Source organism: Toxorhynchites rutilus, chromosome 2, assembly GCF_029784135.1.
Source record: "Toxorhynchites rutilus septentrionalis strain SRP chromosome 2, ASM2978413v1, whole genome shotgun sequence".
Lineage (NCBI taxonomy): Eukaryota > Metazoa > Arthropoda > Insecta > Diptera > Culicidae > Toxorhynchites > Toxorhynchites rutilus.
The window spans coordinates 112,369,674-112,393,914 of NC_073745.1; the positions used below are offsets into that span (position 1 = coordinate 112,369,674).

The 24,241-nt window shown below is 40.9% G+C and overlaps 1 protein-coding gene across 6 annotated transcripts in view; it reads left to right on the forward strand.

The window, feature by feature from the left end:
• LOC129770253 (adenylate cyclase type 2) overlaps positions 1 to 24,241 on the forward strand; it is a 177,247-nt gene that overhangs the window by 120,135 nt on the left and 32,871 nt on the right. For all 6 annotated transcript variants that reach the window (XM_055772962.1, XM_055772963.1, XM_055772960.1 and 3 more), the window contains 2 exons: positions 14,735 to 14,893; positions 14,993 to 15,125. In XM_055772962.1, coding sequence (XP_055628937.1) covers positions 14,735 to 14,893; positions 14,993 to 15,125 — 292 coding nt within the window. The remainder of the gene's footprint in view (positions 1 to 14,734; positions 14,894 to 14,992; positions 15,126 to 24,241) is intronic.

Below are 24,241 nucleotides of genomic sequence, written 5' to 3' on the forward strand. Positions count from 1 at the left end.
TAGCATAAGTTCAGCGATCTTTTCACTGTCACGGTTTGTAGATTGTTTCCGGCAGAAATGGTCCCCAGTAGAGTGGGAGTTTTATTTGAGAAGTTTTAAATTTCGCGGGCGAAATGAAATATAAAAACAGTTTTGTGTTGTGCTAATATTATGTTAAGCATTTAAAAAATTATGATCATTTTCAATAATACATGTCCCATAGGGTGTCGACTCAAAACCGGAAAAAAATTTCACTGATATTCCCTGATTTTCTAGTAAATTTTCAGAAAAATTCCAGGTGTAGAAACGTAGTTAAATTGTCTACTCTTTCTGGAGTTGTAGTTCTCGAACCATTTAATTAGCTAAAACAATGCAATTTATGAACGAATGTAGATATCTTCCAATAAATGAATTGTTTGTGATTTTTAATTCGGTTAAACGACGATTGAGAAGTGTCGTAAAATAGAAAAAATAGATTTATCAACAGAGTTCAAAGTTATCTTCCATGAAAATGAAAAAAAACAGTAATTTTCATTTTGATTCGGATCAATCTCACGAAACTTTTACGATTCTAATGAAATGATTTTCCTTGCAATCTTCCGGCTGCCTTCTGCGCGTTTTCCAAAATTACTGGTGTATTTAATAAATTTCCCGTGAAATTCAGTATATTCGATCTGATATCTTCGACAAATCGTCAATTTGGACTACTGTTCACATATTCTAGGAGAGTTAACAGTTAACAGAATTTTGTTCAATTTCAGCAATTTATTTCCCATAGAAATCACTTGTTTGGGAGACAAAATGGACCCTTCTTGTAAATAAACAAAATAAAGACTGAACATCACTTTTAGCATCTCATAAAGACAGACTGAATAAAAAAAAATCTCGTCAAAAACAATCAATCTTAAATAATCCTGATATTGTACTCTTCGATTTGAATTAGGTAGTAGGATGAGTCGTTGCCATCTAGACATACCGTTTGTAAAGAGAAATAGAACTATAAATTGGACTAAAACAAAGATAAATTGTTCTAATTACCATTAATTTAACTATATTCGAAGGATTACTTGTTAGTAATAGATTATTCGAATATGATTTTCGGCATACGGCTACCTCGGACAGCTGTGAGGAAACTCCAATTTTGTATCTCTTTTGGCAGTAATTGAGCAATAGAAGCAATATATCAGCAATAACATGGCGAATATGAGGGAATTTCACGCCAACTCGACTGGCCATTGACAGCCACATCTCAGATTGCAGTGAAACGTTGTGGGTGTTAAGGCATTGGTCATTCAAGCAACTTCGTATGCTTGAAATCTTTAAAAAAAATAGACTAATTTTTGAAAAGGGTTAAATTTTTTTCTTAGTATTTTACAGAAATTTATACACCCATACCTCGCTATACGGCCACTCGTTATACGGCATTTCGCCGAACAAAGTTGGAACCGATCCGATATAATTTGTATGCATTTGTATGAGAATAATTGATTCGTTATACGGCTTTTTCCTAGCGACCAAGGGACATATCTAGGCCGTAAATCAAGGTATGGGTGTAACTCAAAAACAATAATATATACAAAATCCTGGTCAAAGGATGAAATATAGGAAATTGTTTATATTTTCATAAAAAATATAAAACAAATTTAAAAAAAATACACTGGAAAAAAGTATTTCAACAATTGAAATTAATTTTTCTTAAAACAACATTTTTTTTGATATTGAAAAAAATAATATGAATAGTCCCTTCAATTTCCGGCAAGGCACTCATACATCGAAATAAGTGCACGTTTACAGGGAAAATGTTTTTAGAACAACAACTTTTTCGTGTTTTCTTTGAAAAAAAAATCTAACTAATCCCAATGTTGTTTAAATTCAAGACACCGATATATTGTATTCGACAAAGTTTCACTTTTTTATTAAAATATGAAGCTTTGTCGAAGACGTCTACTTTTTATCTTTTATAATTTTTAGAGTAAATGGCATTTTTGTATGGATACTCCTGAACAAAATAATGTTGGAATCATAACATTTTTATTGTCAATGTCAATGTCAAATCAATAGTAATTTTTCAAAGAAAACATGAAAAAGGTTTTGTTAGGAAAACTTATTCCTAAGGTTGATGAGAAGGAGCTAGAAAAGTGATGTGTTATTGCTCGGTAATTCTCAATACAATTTCGATTACCTACCTGAGTTGGGAAATCGAATCGGTTTACCAAATAATTTCGCTCGACGCACGTCATGAAAACAAGCAAACGTCCACAATATTCGAATAGAGATCAGGAGATGCTATTTACTTCAGGACGTCTTGATACATCAATGTCATACAGGTTTTCAATGATATTGTCAGATGGAAACTAAGGACTGTTTTGTCCAAGCTGTCCACATGGACTCTCGTTTCACTTCCCAGGGTCGGCTCAATCCTTGCCAAACTAGAATATGAAAAGGGAACACACGTTTTTAGGTTTCCTAACTAGATGGATTTTTGATGTACTTCTCGTACCGCCATAATTTTGTAAATGGACTTGATGGTGAGGAAATTTAGTTTCATCGAAAACACATCTGGTTTTGTTACGGTGGCTCCAATAAGTGCCGACTCGATCCAATCGGAACTGTCTTGACCCACCAAAAGAACCTCGTTCGGATTCATTTAAACTGCCTTAAGTCGTGCCAACCTTTGCGATGTTTTAATGTGTCGTTGTTGTGTTGAATGTATTGTTTATGACCCATGTGTATGACTTATGCCGTCATTTTATCCCTATTTTGTTTTTGATCTGTGATTTTATTTTTATCGGGTTTTTCTTTATTGAAATTATAGAGATATAGTTTTCAGTTTTATGCGAAGAACCCTATCTAGCTTGTCAACCACGACAAATTTTCCTATAGATGTGTGTTTCGTTTTTTATAAATAATTTTAATAATAAATACCGTGGGTAGCGAGAAGTCTCGAGCAACAACACAAAATCATCAGGTGACTTGTCACAACTGAATGAAAAGTATCCTTCCATACTCATTGTGTTGTGCCAGTTTCGTTTATGTGTCCATCTATGAACAAAACAGAGGAAATCAATCCCAAAAATGTTTATATCAGTCTCCGCACGATTCAATCCGGTTCTGTTACAGCTGAAAATGCAAATCAGCCCAAAAATAAGCTATTGGGTTAAAAAAATAAAGTAACCTAGTATAAACCGGTCGTACTCATTCGACTGCAGATATCGATCGCCACAGCCATCTACTGGAAAAAAATGTATTCAGTTTTTCCCGACCTAATGTTACTCTTAAAGAAAATCAATAATGAAAACTTCTCTCAAACTTTATACTTCATTTCAAAACTTCAATGCTTCAACCTCGTGGTAAGACTATATCTCCTTCAAAGGGAAGGAAAAAAATATGGGGTTGTATCCATGACACGAATGCTTAGGATACTACGCATCCGTTTTATTTATGTTGCTTGTTAACATATCGGATATTATTCATGAATGCAAATAAATTTCATAAATTACTCTTTAGTAGAAAGTTTCGGTGAGCCTGAAAAGCGTAAGTCATTAACTCTGGGCTTTGTAGAAGTAGTTCTAGTAGCAACGATTCTTTCTTTTCTTTGCGTGAACAATACACGAACTGGTGATATGTCGCAATTTGTTTCTTTATTTCAATGCACGCATTGCACCGGGTATTCATCGTGGTCTCGGTGGTCTTTTTCGCATTTGACACACACACACTCGGCCACATGCAATTGAATAATTGTTCTACCAGCACCCACCGTTATTCCACATTCCTTAACCACTTCACTATATCTTTGGCAATCCATAAAAACAACACAGTGTCAATATTTGCAAGTACAGCGCGGATTCGATTATACACTGTTTCTTTTTCTTTTCACTGTATATAAATGAATATATAATTTATTTTTTAATCGTTTTTTTTTTTTGCATATATTTTACGTTTTTTGAATATAAAAGAGGAATTTGATGTTTTATTCATCCCCTTAAAGTCAGAAAATACCTTTCTCACATGAAAAAACTTTATTTATCCAGATTCTCTCAGGATGTGATAGACGATCATATTTGATGAAAAAAATCCTTCTACGCATATGTACGAATTTCAACAATGACAGAGTTATAGATTTTTTTTGGGTTCGGACTCTGTTGCCTAAAACTGTCTCTGCATTACAAAGCATGCTACTGAAGTCGATTATGTTGCTTTTATTTGAAAGATGAGAAAATTTAGTACAGGATATAGTAGTGGAACATCTAAATTAGTGGATTTCAATAACATTTTGGAAGTGAAAAACTTAAAAGCTAATATTTTTAATGTGTTATTATTAATTTCATCCTAAAAATTTACATGAAACTAGAATATTTCTATCAATTAAATCGAAGCTCTCTAACCGCTCTACCATTTGTTCTTTGACATCCAACTTCTATCTTTCTTAATTTGGCTGCAAAATCGCTATAAACAATTCCTGGTGAAAATTCGAGCAAAATCTTCAAAAATCACAATTTTTACCCCACTGTACATGTAATAGCCACTTTCAACCTTAACGTTGAAAGGTCACACTTCTTCTTAAAATAAGTCAAATTTGAAATATAAAAAAAATATATTTTTTTCCAAACTGTATAAAGGGTGTGTCACATCAAATTGCATCACGGAAAAAACGCTGTAGAAATTTAATTTTTAGGAATTATATCTTCAGCTTTCGCTTATAATCAGATAAGAGTGTATAGATCACGTTGGCCATGCTTCACTGTCAATTTTTCGTAAATTTGGAAAAATGTCGTCGAACGAAAAAGAGCGTCGTGAATTAATCCTGTACACTCATTTCGAGAATCCGGAGTTGTCACATCGGGACATCGGTAAGATGCTGGGAATCGTTCAATCCACGGTCAGCAGAGTACTAAAACGATACTTCGAGAACCTAACCATCGACCGGAAGGTGAAGAACGGCAAAAATGGATGCTCCGTCAGTGAAAAAGATCACAAGCGCGTAGTTAAGCAGTTTAGACGTGATCCGAAAAGTTCGGTCCGGGATGTCGCCAATAAGCTGAATTTGTCAGGTTCATTCGTCTAGCGGACCAAGCGGCGGGAGGGCCTGCGTACATACAATGTTCAGAAGGCTCCTAACCGCGACGAAAGGCAAAACATGGTGGGGAAGACGCGAGCCCGGAAGCTGTACACCGAAATGCTGACGAAGCCGCATTCCCTGGTAATGGACGACGAAACCTACGTCAAAGCGGATTTTCGTCAGCTGCCGGGCCTGTTGTTCTTCTCCGCAGACGACAAATTCAGCGTTTCGGAGGAGATTCGCAAGCAGAAACTATCCAAGTTTGCCAAAAAGTACATGGTGTGGCAAGCGATCTGCTCTTGCAGAAAGCGGAGCGCCCCCTTCGTGATGACCGGCACGGTAAACGGGCAGGTTTACCTTAAGGAGTGCCCACAGAAGCGCTTACTACCACTATTGAGGCAGTACGGGGGCCCGACCATCTTCTGGCCGGATCTCACTTTGTGCCACTATTCAAAGGACGTGTTGGAGTGGTACGAAGCCAACGGGGTCACCTTCGTGCCAAAGGAAATGAAACCCGCCCAACGCGCCGGAGCTTCGCCCAATAGAAACATATCTCGCTCAGCTTTTGAGACGTGCAGACGTATTTTATCGATTGCGCTTATCACAAAGTAAAGCATCCACCGTTGAAAGCTTCTTTATTTTACTGTGCCGCGTCGCGCGATAAGTGTTCCGCGATGAGGCGAGAAAACACATTTAAAATCGATTACTCTCAACTCGTCGTGAAGCCGTCAGTTGAGAAACTTTTTGGTTTTTGTACATCGGTTCTCGGTTTAAAAAGAGAAGACATCAAACGACTTCAATGTCACAGAGGTGAAGGCTGTGCGTTCGTAAGGGTCAGTGACTTGGCGCTTGCACACAAAATCGTCGACGAACAGGAAGCATGAAGTGGAGAGTGAGGGGAAAAAACACAAACTTCGAATCACATTGGAAGATGGTAGTGTTGAAGTGCGTGTTCACGACCTCCCCGAAGATGTATCGGAAAAAAAGATCGTCAATTTCCTAACGCAATTCGGTGAAGTAATCTCGATCCGCGAAGTGTCGTGGAGCGAAAACACCGAGGCCGAAGGCATACCACTCGGCATTTGGTCTGCTCGAATGCTAGTGAAGCAGAACATCGACTCGTGGGTCACTATCGACGGAGAACAGGCGTTTATTGTGTACAAGGGGCAGCTGCAATCCTGCCGCCACTGCAAAGAACAAGCGCACACAGGCATATCATGTGCCCAAAATAAGAAACTTCTATACCAGAAGAGTTACGCAAACGTGACGAAGCAATCGGGAAAGGTTAACAGGCCAACGACCGGTCAACAACTCAGAAAATCAGCTGGGGCGAGACTAAGAGACACGAAGCTACTCGATCATAAGTCCGCCGCTCCAGCACTAACATCATCGAAAGATTTCCCAGAACTACCGAAAACCACGAACCAAGATGATCCGTCAGGTTCGAAAACGCTCAGAAATAGCCAGCCCGAAACCGTCACGGGGTCGAGAGCGAATACAAGCAGCCAGCCTGTAGCTCAAACGCAACGAACCAAAGCCTCATCGTCTTTACTAGCGCCACCACAGGCTGTCGTGGCAGTCGACGATTTTTTCAAAAAGCCGCCGCTACGATCGCAAAGTAAGAGTAGCAATGGTAATGAAACTGACGATTCTACCACATCCATAAGCAGCAAACAGAACCGAGGACGACCGGCTGGTAAAAAAACCCGCCGGGAGGACACAGACGACGATAGGATTGAGGTAATGCTCATTTGAATGGCTCTCACGTCGTACAACATCTCGTCTATCAACATCGCCACTATTACGAACCCCACGAAACTAAATGCGCTACGAAGCTTCATCAACAGTCAAAGCCTAGATATCGTGTGTCTGCAAGAAGTGGAAAACGAACAGCTCTCGTTGCCCGGCTACGTCGTTTTCTCTAATGTAGACCACACGAGAAGAGGAACGGCTATCGCTCTGAAGGAACATATACAGGTGACTCATGTCGAGAGAAGTCTGGACAGCCGACTGATCGCGCTACGAGTGCAAAGCACGACGATCTGCAATATTTACGCTCCCTCCGGCTCTTCGCAACGCGCCGTTCGGGAGAACTTTTTTCACGAAACGCTTCCCTACTATCTTCGTCATCACACACCGCATGTAATCTTGGTTGGCGATTTCAACTGCGTGCTTCGAACCTACGATTCAAGCAGCCCGAATGCGAGTCCCGCTCTCAAAGCAGTCGTCCAACAATTACAGCTGCATGACGTATGGGAGAAACTGTGCCCTCGTGATAATGGCTTCACATACGTCTGTCGCAACGCTCAGTCGCGCCTAGACCGCATTTATGTCAGCAGTGGTTTGCGCGACCATTTGCGACTAGCACACGCCCACGTTTGCTCTTTCACGGACCACAAGGCACTGACACTCCGACTTTGCCTCCCCAATCTTGGTTCAGAGCATGGCCGTGGCTTTTGGTCTCTCAGACCATATCTTCTGACCGACGAAAATATTGCGGAATTCCAGTACAAGTGGCAGTACTGGACCCGTCAACGTAGAAATTATGACTCATGGGTTGAATGGTGGATCTTGTTCGCTAAACCAAAAATAAAACGTTTTTTCAAATGGAAGTCTCGAGCCGTTTTCGATGCATTTCATAGCGAACATCAGCGTCTCTATAGTGAGCTACGGCAAGCTTACGACGGGTACTATCAGCATCCAGAAATGCTGACCACCATCAATCGTCTAAAAGGCGATATGTTAGCACTTCAGCGACGTTTTTCTCACACATTCATGCGGATCAATGAAACGTACGTGGCAGGAGAACCCATTTCAATATTTCAGTTGGGGGAGAGGAGGAGAAAGAAAACTGTCATAACACAGCTGCAGACAGAGCAGGACGAAGCAATAACAGAGCCGCGAGCGATTGAAACGCACATGGTCACATATTTCTCCACACTCTACTCAGAAGAAGCGAGTGGAAATAATGAGAACAGTTTTGTCTGCGAAAGTGTTATTCCACCAAACGACGAAACGTGCATGAGTGAAATTACGACGGCAGAAATCTGGTCTGCAATAACAGCGAGCGCACCAAAATCTCCTGGCTGTGATGGTATCCCGAGAGAGTTCTACCACCGCATGTTCGACGTCATTCACCGCGAGCTGAACCTGTTGCTAAACGAGGCGCTCAGCGGCAATATTCCTCCAGCTTTCGTAGAAGGTATCATCGTGCTTGTTAAGAAGAGAGGCGGCGACCATACGGATCGATCATATCGTCCCATTACACTACTAAACAACGACTACAAGCTCTTGTCTCGGATCCTCAAATCCAGATTGGAACGAGTGATGAGAGAACACCACGTGCTAAGCGATGGGCAGAAATGCTTCGAGCATTTCAGAGCACAACATCTTCCAAGCCACTCTTGCTCTGAAGGATCGGATAGCGAGTCTCCGTCATAATCGTCGTGCCGGAAAACTGATTAGTTTTGATCTCGATCATGCGTTCGATCGGGTTCGGCACTCTTTCCTCTTCGAGACCATGCGTGCGCTCGGTTTTAACCATGATCTAATTGCTATACTCTCGCGCATCGCCAGTCGATCCACTTCTCGGCTGTTGATCAACGGTCATCTCTCTCGTTCTTTCGAGATACGAAGATCAGTACGACAGGGGGACCCGTTATCAATGCACCTCTTCGTACTGTATCTTCATCCGCTAGTCTACAGGCTCGAATGGGTGTGCGGCGACGATTTACTGGTGGCATATGCGGATGATATCAGTGTGATCGTCACATCTACGAGCAAAATTGAAACGATGAATGGGTTGTTTTCTCGCTTCGAGAGAACTGCCGGCGCCAAATTGAATTTGCGGAAAACGATCGCTGTTGATGTTGGGGTTAGCGAAGACGGAACTTTGAACACTCGGTGGCTGCACACAGCTGAAGTGGTCAAAATTTTGGGTGTCACCTTCACAAACTCGATTCATTCAATGACAATGTTGAACTGGAATACGTTGGTGGGAAAATTTTCCCAACAAATATGGCTGCAATCTCTGCGAACGCTGACGCTGCATCAAAAGGTGATCATGCTTAACACGTTTGGTACTTCTAAAATATGGTATCTTGCGTCCATCATACCACCTTTGGGAGTACATACGGCGAAAATAACACAAACGATGGGAAATTTTCTCTGGAGAGGCACAGTTGCTCGTGTCCCGATGATACAACTTACGCGCAGTAAGGAAAATGGAGGTCTGAAGCTCCAACTACCAGCGCTGAAGACTAAATCGCTTGCAATCAACCGTCATCTACAAGAAATCGAATCCCTTCCTTTTTATAATTCCCTTCTTTCCCAAACAAATCCTCGACCACGAATCCCAATAGACCTTCCCGACCTAAAATTAATCCTTTCACATATATCCCAAATTCCCCACCAAATCCGACAAAACCCCACCGCTGATCAAATCCATCAGCATTTTGTGAATCAAACCGAAATACTAAGAGTGGAACGAAATAGCCCAGCAATAAACTGGCGGCGTACGTGGCGAAATATTGCGTCGAGGCAGCTTAGTTCAGCACAGCGGACAAATCTATACTTGCTCGTGAACGAGAAAATTGAGCATCGTAAATTGTTATTCGTGATGCGACGAGTAGACAACGATATTTGTTTAAACTGCGACAACCGAACTGTAGAAACACTCATTCACAAATTTTGCACTTGTGTTCGCGTTAGACCGGCTTGGACGGTATTTCAACAGAGGATCTCAGGCATCTTAGGTGGATGGAGGAGGCTCGATTTCGAGGACTTGGCTAAACCTGCTTTAGCAGGAATGAACGAATCGTGTAAAGTGAGAATTTTAAAACTTTTTAGTAACTATATCTGCTTCGTTAATAGATATAACGGTAGAATTGATGTAGCTGAATTAAATTTTCATTTAGATGTAGAAGCTTAACGAATTGATGAACAAACCAAAATGTTGTAAAATTAAATTTGACAAATAAAACTATTTAACTATTTCTACAAAAAAATAGAGAAATATTGGGCGATTATGAAGCAGGCCCTCCGGAAGAACCCAAAAGTTGTCAAATCGGAGGCGGACTTCAAGAGAAAATGGATTTCTGTTCAAAAAAAACTACAACCTGACGTTGTACAGAACCTTATGGACGGGGTAAAGAGGAAGGTGCGAGCATACGGGCTTGGGCTCGAAGTATGAATAAAAAGAAAAAGCCAAAAGTTGTTTAATAGTTTTTATTTTACTGTCTAAAATTTTCAAAGCGCTCCATGCATTTTTATATGTATCATATGATGGATCGACATTGTCAGGACAACGCCATTCGAAGACATCGTTAGATGTGCCAACAATCTATGATCGACATGTACGCGAAGGTAGAGAGCGACTGCCTGCGATTCCTACGACACAATCAACAAAAGCGGTGTGAGGAAGAATACATTCACTTGCGAGACGCTATCATGAGCAAAATCGACACAGCCTTTGCTATTGCCAGGCCGAAACTCATTGAAGTTTTTAATTAGTTTCATTACAACATTACACGTCTTCCGTACCACGCCTTGCTGGATGTATTCGGTTGAATGGCGGAAGCAATTTAATTCATTCTTTTTTTTTTAGTTTGGTTAGTTAACAAAATACGTCCTGAGGAAATAGTTTCCCTATGAAATTTCAAATCTTCCTATTGATATACTGTCCGCCCGCATTCTCAAATCCGATCGAGTCAGAATTACCCGAACGGATCGCAATTTTGCATTCTGTAATCCGTTCAACTCAAGTCCAATCGAGTTTTGCAAATGTGGCAACCTTGCCAAGCAATTCGACATAGACAACATTGAGCTTCCATGTTCCATTTCTGTGAAGTGAAAAATGTGCGGAATAAGCACGTTTAAAGAACAAAAATTACATATGAAATTTACCTCTACCGTACCAAATATGTGTTCAATGTATAGATCGTTAAAACTTCCAAACACGCTTACGATACATTAGTTATTTATTAATAAACGAAAATATTCCCTAAAAATAATGTTTATGGCGAAACAACGTTTGCCGGGTCAGCTAGTTAATACATGTTAGCTTAAAATTGTGTTACTATAACGTAGCTAAAAAGAGGTTTTAATCTCAATGTTCTCCCGAAATTCACCCGGCGACATTATCCATACTTTTGAAAATATATACTAAACGTCAGATCCATCAAATGAAAATCAAATTTTCGTGAACTTACCGTAAAATTTGCGAACTCAAAAGATCCTAAAAACTGTTCCATTTATAATTTGCCCGCACAATATTTCCGATTTCTCCATATAAAAAATAAAGTACAAAAACGGTAAAGATATATTTAAATAAAAATAAAAAAATCCAACAAAAAATATTTTTCTGCTTTCCTGGAAATCTTTCGAACAGTGACATGTTAATCTTTTCCTACCACTTTTACGTATCAGATAGTTTTATATATAGACAACTGCCCAATATTTTTCGAAGGGACGAAAATCTGGATGATTTGATGGATTCATATTTTTAGCACATGCTTTCACATCCCGATTTATTACATTAAATAAGCTCAAAAATAACAAGAAATAAGATACTCCCCTATACTTCTATAGCATTTGTATAATATATATGCTATATCAATATAAGAGCAATATGAGCGATCGAAACAAGATACACATTACAAAGAAACACGCATTAAAACTTTTCGCATTCATTGGCACATACACGGCCCAGACCGAAAGGGATATATATTCACGTTTATGTTCTTCTTTTAACTCTTAGAAAACACGTTCCAACTTCATTCTATAATGAGGTGTTTTAAAATTATCACGCATTTATGCAACAGTACCACTGGTTATGTGGATAGCGTGGCCGTGTAAAACTGCGTTGTATTCCGGTCGACCTTCGATCGATTCGATCCTAGTTGACATCATTTGGACTTTTTTTTGTACAATCCCAAACTGACGTTCAGCCTGAGAAAAAGAGATGTCTACTACCATACATACAAACATTTTCAAGATTTTGAAGAAGGTTTTATTTGTTCATTTCATCCTTCAGCTAACGAAAAAGCATTTTTTTTGCCGAAGATGAAATGTTTTCTGCCAACGCTAGTTTGGTTGTACCATTCTACGACATCCTGGTGGCAACTAAATTGGTTCAGCACTTCACGGGACCTCCATGTGATCGAATGAATGGGAAAATTATCTTCTGAAGAGATTTCTCTTTGTTAAGTAGTCCATTGATAGTTGCTCCAGTGATGAAAACCTTTGTTTTCTTTCCACAACTACAAATGCCTTGCCAAATCATCAGCGTCGTTATCATGATCTAAAGTCAATGTTTCTCAGCAACCAGGTTGACCAGGTTGGGTCTTTCAACGTGAGTGTGTAGATTTTTTTTCACGTTTTTCGTGTTCCATCTTCGATAAACTTTCCACGCGTGTATCAATCCTGATGAAAATTTCACCACTAAGGTGTTCATGTCTTTGGGTACGAAAGTGACCCCGTTGGCTTCGTACCACTCCAGGACATCCTTTGAATAGTGGCACGAAGCTAGATCCGGCCAGAAGATCGTAGGGCCTAGTGTTGCTTCAACAGAGGAAGCAGACGCTTCTGTAGACACTCCTTGAGGTAGATCCGGCCGTTTACAGTCCCGCTAGTCATGAACGGCGCAATCCGTTTGCCACATGAGCAGATCGCTTGCCAGGTCATGTATTTCTTGGCAAACTATGAAAGTTTCTGCTTTCTCCCTACCTCCGGAACATCAAACTTGTGCTGGGCGATGAAGAACAGTAGCCTGCGGATATTCCGTTTGTCACGATTTGAAGCCTTCTGCTCTTTTCACGTATGCAGTCCCTCCCGGTACTTGGTTCTCTGAACGAAGGACTTGCACAGATTCAACTTTTTGGCCACATCCCTGGCCGAAGCATAGGGATTCCGCTTAAATACACGCTTGTGATCCTTATCACTAATATAACATTCATTCTAACCGTATTTCTCCTCCCGTTCGATGCTCAGAGTTTTGTAGTAACGTTTAATATCACGACTCACCGTTGACTGCACGATTTCTTGTTTTTTTCTGTTGTCCCGATGTGAAAGTTGAGAATTTTCAGGTGCTTACGCAAAATCAATTCGCGACGTTGCTTTTTCGGTTGACCCCATTTTTCCAATTTTGGAAAAAACTGACAGCGATAAAAATACATTGTAAACAATACACTCTAAACTACATCTACCAAAATTTTTCAAGAAAAAAAATCCAATAAGTAGATTTCTACAGCGTTTCTTACGAGGTGTAATTTGACGTGGAACATCCTTTACAAGCCTTGCTTGTCTCATAATCGTCGCATCATTCCCGAAGCAACACAATTGTTACATGCTATTTGGCCGGATTCGACATCCTGCCATGACGGAACAAATGTAATGGAGTCGTATGCCGCCAACGCAGATCAGGCGGTGCTCAAGGTCAAATACCCTCCCAATACGTCAAATCTCCTCTCAATCCATAAATATTGGGCCATCGTCAAACGGAACCTGAATGAGACCCAAAAAACTGTTGAAAACGAGAAGCAATCAAAGGGAAACTGGTACAGAGATGATTTCAGCCAACGACTGAAAATTTCTTCAACAAAGGCGTCCTGCGTCGAAAAAAGTGAACGAGATCAATCAAAACCATGGCTGAATATTGTTTCTGTAATTCATACTAATTGAACTCCAAATAGAAAAATAGAGTGATTTTCAATATTAACAATTTTATAAATTCGTACGGATTCTTGTTTGACTAAATTTTGATAGTAATTCCCTCTATCTTATGCAATTTAGGCATATATTTTGAAAATACACAGCTAAAATTAAAGCGCGAATCTCAAAAACAAAATTCAATAGCTCTTCTCGCGTACAAGTGGTATATTCCATTCGTAAATGATCAGATCGGTACTTTAGTTCACAGCACGGTGGCTTTATGCTCCCTGTTTGAAAACACTTCACGTTATGACACACAGCTCGAAGCTCGAATCTGCTCCCCCTCGACAAAGCTTCTCCTGTCGCAAAAAGCCGTGGATCCACAACAAAGATATTTAGCTTGGGCAAAATTGCCTCAGGTGCGGATCACTTCTTACACCGTTTAGGCCGAGACCGTACCCACCAGGGTTACGGTAATTTCGCGTATGATGTCTGTGCGATGTATATATGATGCTGGCATGATGGCTTCATGGAATTTCCGGGAGCACCATTTAATTACAATTTAATGGAATCACAATATCCGGTGCGTGGCAGCCCACGGCTCGACAACTTATTAGAAACACACCACCGGTAATGTTCAAGTTGGCCAGGGAGCCTCTTGTTTTGGGGCGGGGGTACTTGCTGTGGCTAATAAGCGTCGAATGAACACAATCTTGTGAACAATTATGAAAAGAATTCACTTTGATGTGGTTCTTTGTTGGGGTGGAGATTTTAATGTGACGCAAAACAAAACTCTTTGTTCCTGGAATTCAAACTAGAAAATGCACAGAGACAGTACAGTACCATTATTCACGAGTACCCATTCTCACGGTCACGGACTAGAGATTGCAGCTTCAATAACGCCACTCCGACACCAGCGCATTCCATTATAATTATAAGCTAATATCCGTTTGAGTGCAACTTGTGAAAGTACTTCTAATTCAATTAAACCATACCTGTTCTTACGCAAGCTATTTGTCCATCTTTGATTATTTCTCCTCGGAATAGATTCGTTCGTGAGGCCACCGGATTCAACGTTGACATGCGTATCGGCATCCACACCGGCAATGTACTGTGCGGTGTCCTCGGTCTTCGCAAGTGGCAATTCGATGTGTGGAGTGACGACGTTACGTTGGCGAATCACATGGAGAGTGGCGGCGTGGCCGGGTAAGAACAATCGAACGAGCAATCCGACTCAAAATCAATGATTACGGTTTTATGTTTCCCTGCTTGCCGATGCACACAAACACACACACACACACACAGACGTGTTCACATCACGAAAGCCACGTTGGACTATCTGGGCGACAAGTTCGAGGTCGAGCCGGGGGGAGGTGCTGGACGGGAATCCTATCTGGCGGATCATAAAGTGGAAACGTATCTGATCATACCACCGAAGGTAAGCCAAATGGATTCACGATTTGCTCAAATAGACACAGATGCGAGATTCCTGTGAGAGTTTTATGCTGTTGCAGTCTCATGGTAGTAAAATAAACTTCTTGATTGGCAGATCAAAATTTTAATTGTAATGTAAGAGATAAACATGATTATAGGAAGACTCGACACTACCATTACATAGAATAGAAGCTTGCTTCGCCAGTAAATAACACCATTTACATCACAAAAAGGCAATAAACTTTTTTGAGGGACTACACTTTCTACACTTTCGTGTTTACACGGCCATCCGACAAATGTACGGTTTTATGTGAACCTTTTTTTTATATTGTAACAAACTCATTTCCGGGTATCGACCCGTATAAATTTTTACCTTCTGCGAAATAAATTTTACCGAGCTTTTGGCTAATATGAGAATTATTATCTACGACTGCGTAGTCGGCGCTGAAGTTGTAAAAATGACCCTTTAGATGGAAGCGTAGAACTTCATTTCTCGTTACAACGAGGAAATTGACTGTGCATTGTGCGAAACACTGTGCTATTTGGGTCGTGATTTATCAAACTGGGTGTTTTTTTTATTTCTTTGTCGAATTAAAAAAAAATGAAGATTACTTTTAAGATTAGGTGAAAAACTGTAACGTAAAGGTAAAGTCGTTCCATCAAAGTTCATCAAGTCATCAAGCCATAAACATAAAACCGTAGTACTTTTGATACTATTTGAGAAAAAATGAAGTTTGAAAACTAACTCTTTACTAGACGTTTTTGGTGATTCAGAAAAAATATTACTCTCTTGCAATTTGAGTTACAATCTGTTGAAGGTATAACATGAAATGGAACTCATTACAAGCCGAGCAAATCATTACTCCATCGCCTGTTGGAGTTAGAGGAGTATGACTCTGTTGATTGATTTTATGTATTTTAAAGTCTTGAAATCACTTCTTCTTCTCCTTATATGGCACTAACGTTCCTAGAGGAACTTCGTCGTCTCAGCGTAGTATTACTTGCGTCTTTTTTATCAGTAACAGTTCGGCTAAGAAGTTTATAAGATAACACAGTAAAACTATTTTTTTGCAAAATTCAATTAATAATAATAATAATATTCAACATAATTGCCTTCGAGAGCGATACAGCGATTATAGCGATCTTGCAACTTGCAATACCATTTTTATAGTACTCTTTCGATTTTTCCAAAATAGGCCTCAGTTTCCGTAATCACTTCATCATCGGTCTTCAATTTCTTACCAGCGAGCATCCTCTTCAGGTCTGCGAACAGAAAATAGTCACTGGGGGCTAAATCTTGAGAATACGGTGGATGCTGAAGCAATTCGAAGCCCAATTCATGCAATTTTGCCTTCATTTCCATTAATTTGTGATTTTTCCATTTTTTTCCCATTCGTCTAGAAAAGCAAATTTTGTACAGTTAAGTGATGGATTGTAAAGGCTATACTCTAGGAACTCTAGTTCATTCGCCTCTAGCCTTGAAAAAGACCAATTTGAGGAATGTTAACTGATCGCTATCCCAGTGACTTGTGGGGTTTTTATTACATTCTATGTTCCTACTATACTGCGCTTCACAACTATAGAACCACCCTATTTTTCTGAGTTTCCAGAGATATGTAAGAGGTCGGTTGAATTAAATTATATAGTGTAGGATATAATAACTATCTTCATTTATAAGAATGTCCATTTGAACTTTATTGTTGTGTCCAGGCGCGAAAGATTTTAAAAACTAAAATTCCAGGGTGTCATAACCATAGAACCAGATGGAAAAACTCTCACTCCTTCACAAAATTAACGTCAAGTTCACATGAATTACAATAAGTTTCTAGTTCGTTGGTCATCTTTAGTTGTCAATAAGTTCAAATAACCCATTCGGGGTGGTTTCGAGCAAGCTGCGCCTTATTGTACTGTGTATGTCATTCTAAGCAGAGGATACTACTCGTTAAAGCTCTTCAAATCACCTTCGTTGCACCTCTAACTGTTCATTCACAATGTTCAGCTTCATGACTGCAACCGGATTGAACAAAGGCTTATAAGCAGGTGCTCGCTCGGAAATCCATTCTGTAGTGATTTATCGCTTCCTCGCTCTTCTCTCCCAATCCCATTTCTTATCTGCAACCGGATTGAACGGTATTTTTCTCTCTCAATTCCATATATTTTTTGGAACCGTCTCGCTCGCAAGTTCTTCTCTCTCAATCCCTTCTTCTTTTCTGCAACCGGATTGAACGAAGGCTTAATAGCAGGTGTTGGCTCGGAAATCCATTCTTATCTGCAACCGGATTGAACAGTATTATTCTCTCTCAATCCCATGTCTTTTCTGCAACCGTCTCGCTCACAAACTCTTCTCTCTCAATCCCATTTCTTTTCTGCCACCGGTGTGACAAAGGCTTATAAGCAGGTGCTCGCTCGGAAATCCATTCAGTAATTTCTCGGTCGCTCTTCTATTCCAATCCTATTTCTTATCTGCAACCGGATTGAACGGTATTATATTCTCCGAATCCCATTTTTTTCTGCAACCGGATTGAACGAAGGCTTATAAACAGGTGCTCGCTTGGAAATCCATTCAATAGTGATTTAACGCTCGCTCTTCTTTCAATCCCATTTCTTTTTTGTAACCGGATTGAACGAAGGCTTATAAACAGGCGTCCGCTCGAAAATCCAGTCAGTAATGATTGCTCGCTCGCTCTTCTCTCCCAATCCCATTTCTTATCTGCAACCGGATTGAACGGTATTATTCTCTCTCAATCCCATGTCTTTTCTGTAACCGTCTCGCTCGCTCTTCTCTCACAATCCTATTTCTTTCCTGCCACCGGATTGAACGAAGACCTATAAACAGGCGTTCGCTCGAACATCCAGTCAGTAATGATTTCTCGCTCGCTCTTCTCTCCCAAACCCTTTTCTTATCTGCAACCGGATTGAAAGGTATTTTTCTCTCACAATCTCATGTCTTTTCTGCAACCGTCTCGCTTGCAAGCTTTTCTCTCCCAATCCCATTTCTTATCTGCACCCGGATTGAACGGTATTTTTCTCTCTCAATCCCATGTCTTTTCTGCAACCGTCTCGCTCGAAAGCTCTTCTCTATCAATATCATTTCTTTTCTGCAACCGGATTGAACGAAGGCTTATAAGCAGGTGCTCGCACGAAAATCCAGTCAGTAATGATTTCTTGCTCGCTTTTCTCTCCCAATCCCATTTTTTATCTGCAACCGGATTAAACGGTATTATTCTCTCTCAATCACATTTTTTACTGCAACCGTCTCGCTCGCAAGCTCTTCTCTCTCAATCCCTTTTTCTTTTCTGCCACCGGTGTGACAAAGGCTTATAAGCAGATGCCCGCTCGGAAATCCTTTCAGTAGTGATTTCTCGATCGCTCTTCTCTCCCAATCCCATTTCTTATCTGCAACCGGATTAAACGGTATTATTCTCTCTCAATCGGATTAAACGGTATTATTCTCTCTCAATCCCATGTCTTTTCTGTAACCGTCTCACTCGCAAGCTCTTCTCTCTCAATCCCATTTCTTTTTTGCAATCGGATTGAACGAAGGCTTATAAACAGGCGCCCGCTCGAAAGTCCAGTCAGTAATGAATTCTCGCTCGCTCTTCTCTCCCAATCCTATTTCTTATCTGCAACCGGATTGAACGGTATTAGCCTCCATTGCAAAATGATAGGGAAATAGTCTCCGCTTGCACGCTCTTCTCTTTCAATCCCATTTTTGACGTAAAACTACGTCTTTCATGAAGGGTGCCAAATCAGAAAACAGGTCACGTTTTTATGAAATAAAGTTAACGTTAATAACTTTTGTTACCGCGAACGGATTTTGGCGATTTACATACTAAACGAATCGGAAATTCCCTAAGATTCTTTTAATATGCTATATGCTTAGAATCCCATGGTTTGTAAATGGTTAAAATTCATGAAAACTTTAAGCGTTTCCATTTTCCCATACATTTGTTCTGTCCATTTGTGTGCTTTCCCGAACAGAGCTGTCAAGAACGAGCAACTTATCGACGACCAACGAAGATGAAATCGTAGGATTTAAAGTCTCCATGAACAAAGGAAAAGTAGAAGAATGAAGGGGAATACTTGCCTAGAGTATAAACAGTGAATCTCGCTGAGGCAAACTTTCATTCGGCATCGGACTGTTGAGCAATCCAGCAATCCGCTTTGCTTTCGCTGCGCTTCGAACTAAGATTGGACCCCACCAGTGGTAATCCAACTTGGATATATCGTTTGGTTTTTCTGTTCGTTTTTCGCGTTATTCGTATCGTGTGTTTTTCTTTCCGCGTCATAAATTGGACGCTTCGCGTAGTGTGTGATGAACAAGAAGAAGTGGAAGGCAGGCTCGAGCCCTGCAAAAAATGAACGCATTGCCAGGGGCAATAAAATTTCGAGACAAGCGTCATCTAATGATGCACGCGATGTTGGTGCAGTGAAAAGCGCTCACACTGAACCGAGCCTTCGCGAGTGTGACACCGCATCGAACAACAGCGAAGTAGGCGATTTCGGCGCGTCGGTCGAAAATGTGAACGCCCAGGCAGCAACCAAAATCATGCTCCCCCTGCTGGTGGTGAAGGCGGTCGCTCTCATCAGCGAATTCGCATCGATGGGTGTTACATCAGAGTACAAGCTGTGTGGCATAATTCAGTCTTTTTCCAAGCAGTTAACATTGTTTGTTTCCCGTCATCATAAGGGTTTCGTTGGTGCCTTTGAGAATGCATCAACGAATCAAACTGACGTTATGGCGAAACAGGCGTTCAGGTTGTGCACCAAAAAATCATTTGGGGAATATCAAGCATCTTGAATGTCTTACTGGAATGTTATAAGTCATTTGGGTTCGCGTGCCAGTCGCAAAACTGCCTTCAACTAGGATTGCATTTGAGCTAATATTGATCATAATGAAGCAGTGCTACTGTTTTCGAGGTTGTTGATATTAACTAAAATAGTTTATCTCGCTTGTTTAGTAACCAAGAAAGTAAATGTCGTTCTGGAATTTTGTATGTGATTAGGTTTCGCTTGCCAGTAGCAAAACTTCCTCCACTAAGGGTGACAGCTGCGCTTCTCTCAAGCATGAGAAAGTAATGCAACTTTGTTCGAGGCCAATAATATTAACAGAAGCGTTTCTTTTGAGAATAACGCAAAATGATGAGATATGGTTATATTCCTAGTAGTTTCAAGCCACCAATGTATGGCTCTGTATGCATGCTATGGCGAACGCTTGTTTGGCGCTTGGTTTACGTTGTTCGAACGATGCCTAGAGGTGCGATTCCTTTGAGGCAATGCTAATTAACATGTAGCATGATATTTGACACTTGCAAGTGTTGTCATTGTTGTTGTTTCCATGCGGTGCCAACGATATATTTATGTAGTTATGAGATGTGGAATAATGGTACTGGTGCAATATAATCGACTGTAGCCGAGTCTATGTCAATTGCGAAAAAGGCCACCGGAATAGCGTTCGAGGTAAACTTTCAATGCATTGACATGAAATAAATTGCTAGCTAGTGTATTGTTTTGCGAGGGCAAGAATGAATCATCAATCAATTATCGTCAACTGATTCTACAATGAAAAAACCATTCCAGAGATTATTCTACTAAGCAGTTGATTCTAAAATTTTCACAGCATTATAGAATAATATCCGAAGGTATACACAAGCGACTTATATAAAATAACAGCGTAGTTCTACGTCAACAATGCGATCGTATCTTGGACACAACCTCCTATAATTTTTTTCTGCAACCTGATTGAACGAAGACTTAGAAGCAGGTGCAGGAAGCAGGTTACAATACACAGATTTTGAATCGTTCTGAATCCAATTCAGTGCGTGGAATGCTGAAATAGCGACGGAGACTCTTTCTGTCGCAGTCACTGGTAGATTGTTTTCATAAATTTCTCATATTACGAAGCCCAGTTGATTGTCATATCAAACCATTATAATGACTAAAACTGGGGTCTCAAGACAAACATAGCTGCACGACAAAGGCCCTCTAACCTCCTCCTTAGCCTCTATCAAGCTAATCCCAGATTTCATCGCCATTTTCCTCATTGGACGCTTGGCTTCGCCTGAATCTTCTTTTTGATGGTTGCGATAACCCTCCAAATCAGAGATATGTGCTCCCAGGCCGAGTGGTTAACGTCACACCTAACATGCCGGAGGTTCGAGTTCGATTCCCGTTCTGGTCGGGGGAATTTTTCGTCAAAGAAATTTCCTCCGACTTGCACTGTGATAACGCGTATTCTAAAACTTGCCACTCAGAATGCATTCAAGGCGTGTTATTTGACATAATAATCTCAACTAAGTACTAATGAAAATGACGCAAGAAATACTACGTTGAGACGGCAAAGTTCCTCTAGGAACGTTAGTGCCATTTAAGAAGAAGATAAACCTCGAAATCCGAGCTGACCCCGAACGATCTGTCAGCACCTTCGTGGATAGTTGTCCTTTCTTTTCTCGATCTAAGACCCTTTTCACGGTCCACTCTCACTTCGGCGATTGAAATATCTTTTTGTGCCATTTACGCGTGGGACAAATCACGAATACGCTGCCTCTTCGTCATTTTGCAACTGTCAATCTTAGGAAATCGGCTTCGTTCACTCGTGCTCTATTATAAAATGAATTACAGCTTACGTGCGTGCAAAACCTAAACATTGTATGAAACGGTGCAAACATTATAGCCAATTTTTTTTCAAAGTGTCACCCGAATTTCTTCAGTTACCCAATGCGGCATGCAGGTTTCTGATAGAAGGCTCTATGCGAATCACGAAAAGGATCATACTGAGCGTGCATTCTTTAGAAGTAGTTATACAAAGATTTCAAACAATGTATCAACTACAATGAGAATCTGTACTTTTCGTGCACTTTCCACGGAAATGTATGATTAACATAATCGAAAAATCGTGCTTGAGAAGACCAGATTTTTTAAATTTTTTTATTTACGCTTAACTTTTTTACAACATGGTCTAATTCGCAATTTTTCTCCAATTAATTCGGTTCTTACTCTCTCCATTTCCGCGAGCACTCCGTGCTCTCCATGTCATGGTCCACTCGGTCTAACCACCTCCTCGTCATCTCGTACCTGCCGGATTCCCGATGAACACCATTTCTGCAGGATAGACATTCTTGCAACATGTCCTGCCCACCGTATCCTTCCAGCTTTGATCACTTTCTGGATACTGAGTTCGCCATTGAGTTGCGTGAGCTCGTGGTTCATTTTTCGCCTCCATACGCCGTGCTCCTGCAAACCGCCGAAGATGGTTCTTAACACCCGTCGTTCAAAGACTCCGAGTGCTCGCAGGTTCGCCTGTTCGAGCATTGTCCATGCTTCGTGCCCGTAGAGCACGAACGGTCTTATGAGCGTTTTGTAAAGGGAACATTTCGCGATATTGCTAAGTCTGTTTGACCTTAAGTGTTTGTGGAGACCATAGTAGGTACGACTCCGGTCTCTGGATCTCACGGCTGGTATCATTGTCAGACGTTACCATTGAGCCAAGGTAGATGAATTTGTCCACTTCCTCGAACTCATCGCCGTCAATCATTTCAATACAACCTGATCGGGATCCAGAAGCCAGCATGTATTTGGTTTTAGATACATTGATTTCAGTCCAATCCTCTCTGCTTCGCGTTTAAGTCTGGTGTCTCAAATATTCTGTCGTCAATGTCTACGTCATCAGCGAAGCAGATGAATTGACTGGATCTATCAAAAACGTACCAAGCAAGTTAACGCCGCTCGTCTTATAACATCCTCTAGCGCAATGTTCAATAACAGGCAAGAGAGACCATCACCTTGACAAAATCCCCCTGCGGGGATTGGATGAATCATATAATCCACCCGATATTCGCAAACAGCACTGTATTCTATCCATCGTAGCCTTAACCAGTCTTGTAAGCTTCACCGGGAAGCCGTTTTCGTCCATGATTCTCCATAGCTCTTTTCGTGTTATTGAATCATATGCGGCTTCAAAGTCGATGAATAAATAGTGCGTAGGGACTCTGTACTCACGGCATTTTTGGAGGTTCTGCCGCAAGGTTTGGTCAGTAGTAGACCGACCTTCGATGAAGTCGGCCTCCCACGAATATGTTTGTAAGTGGCGATAGACGACGGAAGATGATTTGAGAAAGCACTTTCTAGGCGGCATTCAGGACGGTGATTGCCCGAAAGTTTTCACAGTCTAGTTTGTCCCCTTTCTTGAAGATAGGGCAAATAACCACATCTTTCCACTCATCCAGTAGCTGTTCCGTTTCTGACAAGTGCTGCTCCGATGCCATCTTTGCCAGTTGATTTGTTGGTCTTAAGCTGTTTGATGGCATTCTAAACATCGCCTATCGTTGGATGTGGTACATCTTCATTATTAACTGCACCAAGATAACCGCTTCCATCGTCATCTCGGTTCTCTGCCTGCACACCATTCAGATGTTCATCGAAGTGCTACCTCCACCTTTCATTCACTTCACGTTCGTTTATCAGAATACTCCCATCCTTATTCCGACACATCTCTGCTCGTGACACGAAGCGTTTTCGGGATGCATTGAGTTTCTAACTTTCGCGTCTCCTGAGAACTGTGCAGCTGTTCGTTCGTGCTTCGTTAATTTGGTGCGAATGCAAATGCTCGCAGTTTTCTTCGACATCTGTTTGGTGTTTTAATGGTGCGGCTGGCAAGGCCTGCGACCAACCCCACTATCTCGCAGGAGGACCATCGTGATAATGCTGCTTTACGTCCCGAGTACCATCAGGACTGGGCAAAGACGCTTATAGTGGCGTCAATTCGCTTAAAGGAGCTGTTTCCGGGTTCTTGTGGCTTTTCTTGGGGACTAGCAATGCCCAATGTTCATCCCACCACACCGTAGACAAATCCCCTGTTCCAGTGCAAACCGAAAAAAAAATCTATGACGATAGAATTTCTGACTCGAACGGGAATACGCAGAAAATTCTACTATGGAAATAGTCCATGTATTCCAACTTTACTCTTAAAGATTGAACATCAAAAGAGAATTGGAATCTTTCACCCAATCCAGAATTGATTTAAAGATTATAGATTGAAATATTCAGGTAATTAAATTGAGTGTCAGTCCCAAATTGAGCACCTAGGAACTGGGACCAAACTTCATCAGCAGTTTTGTAACC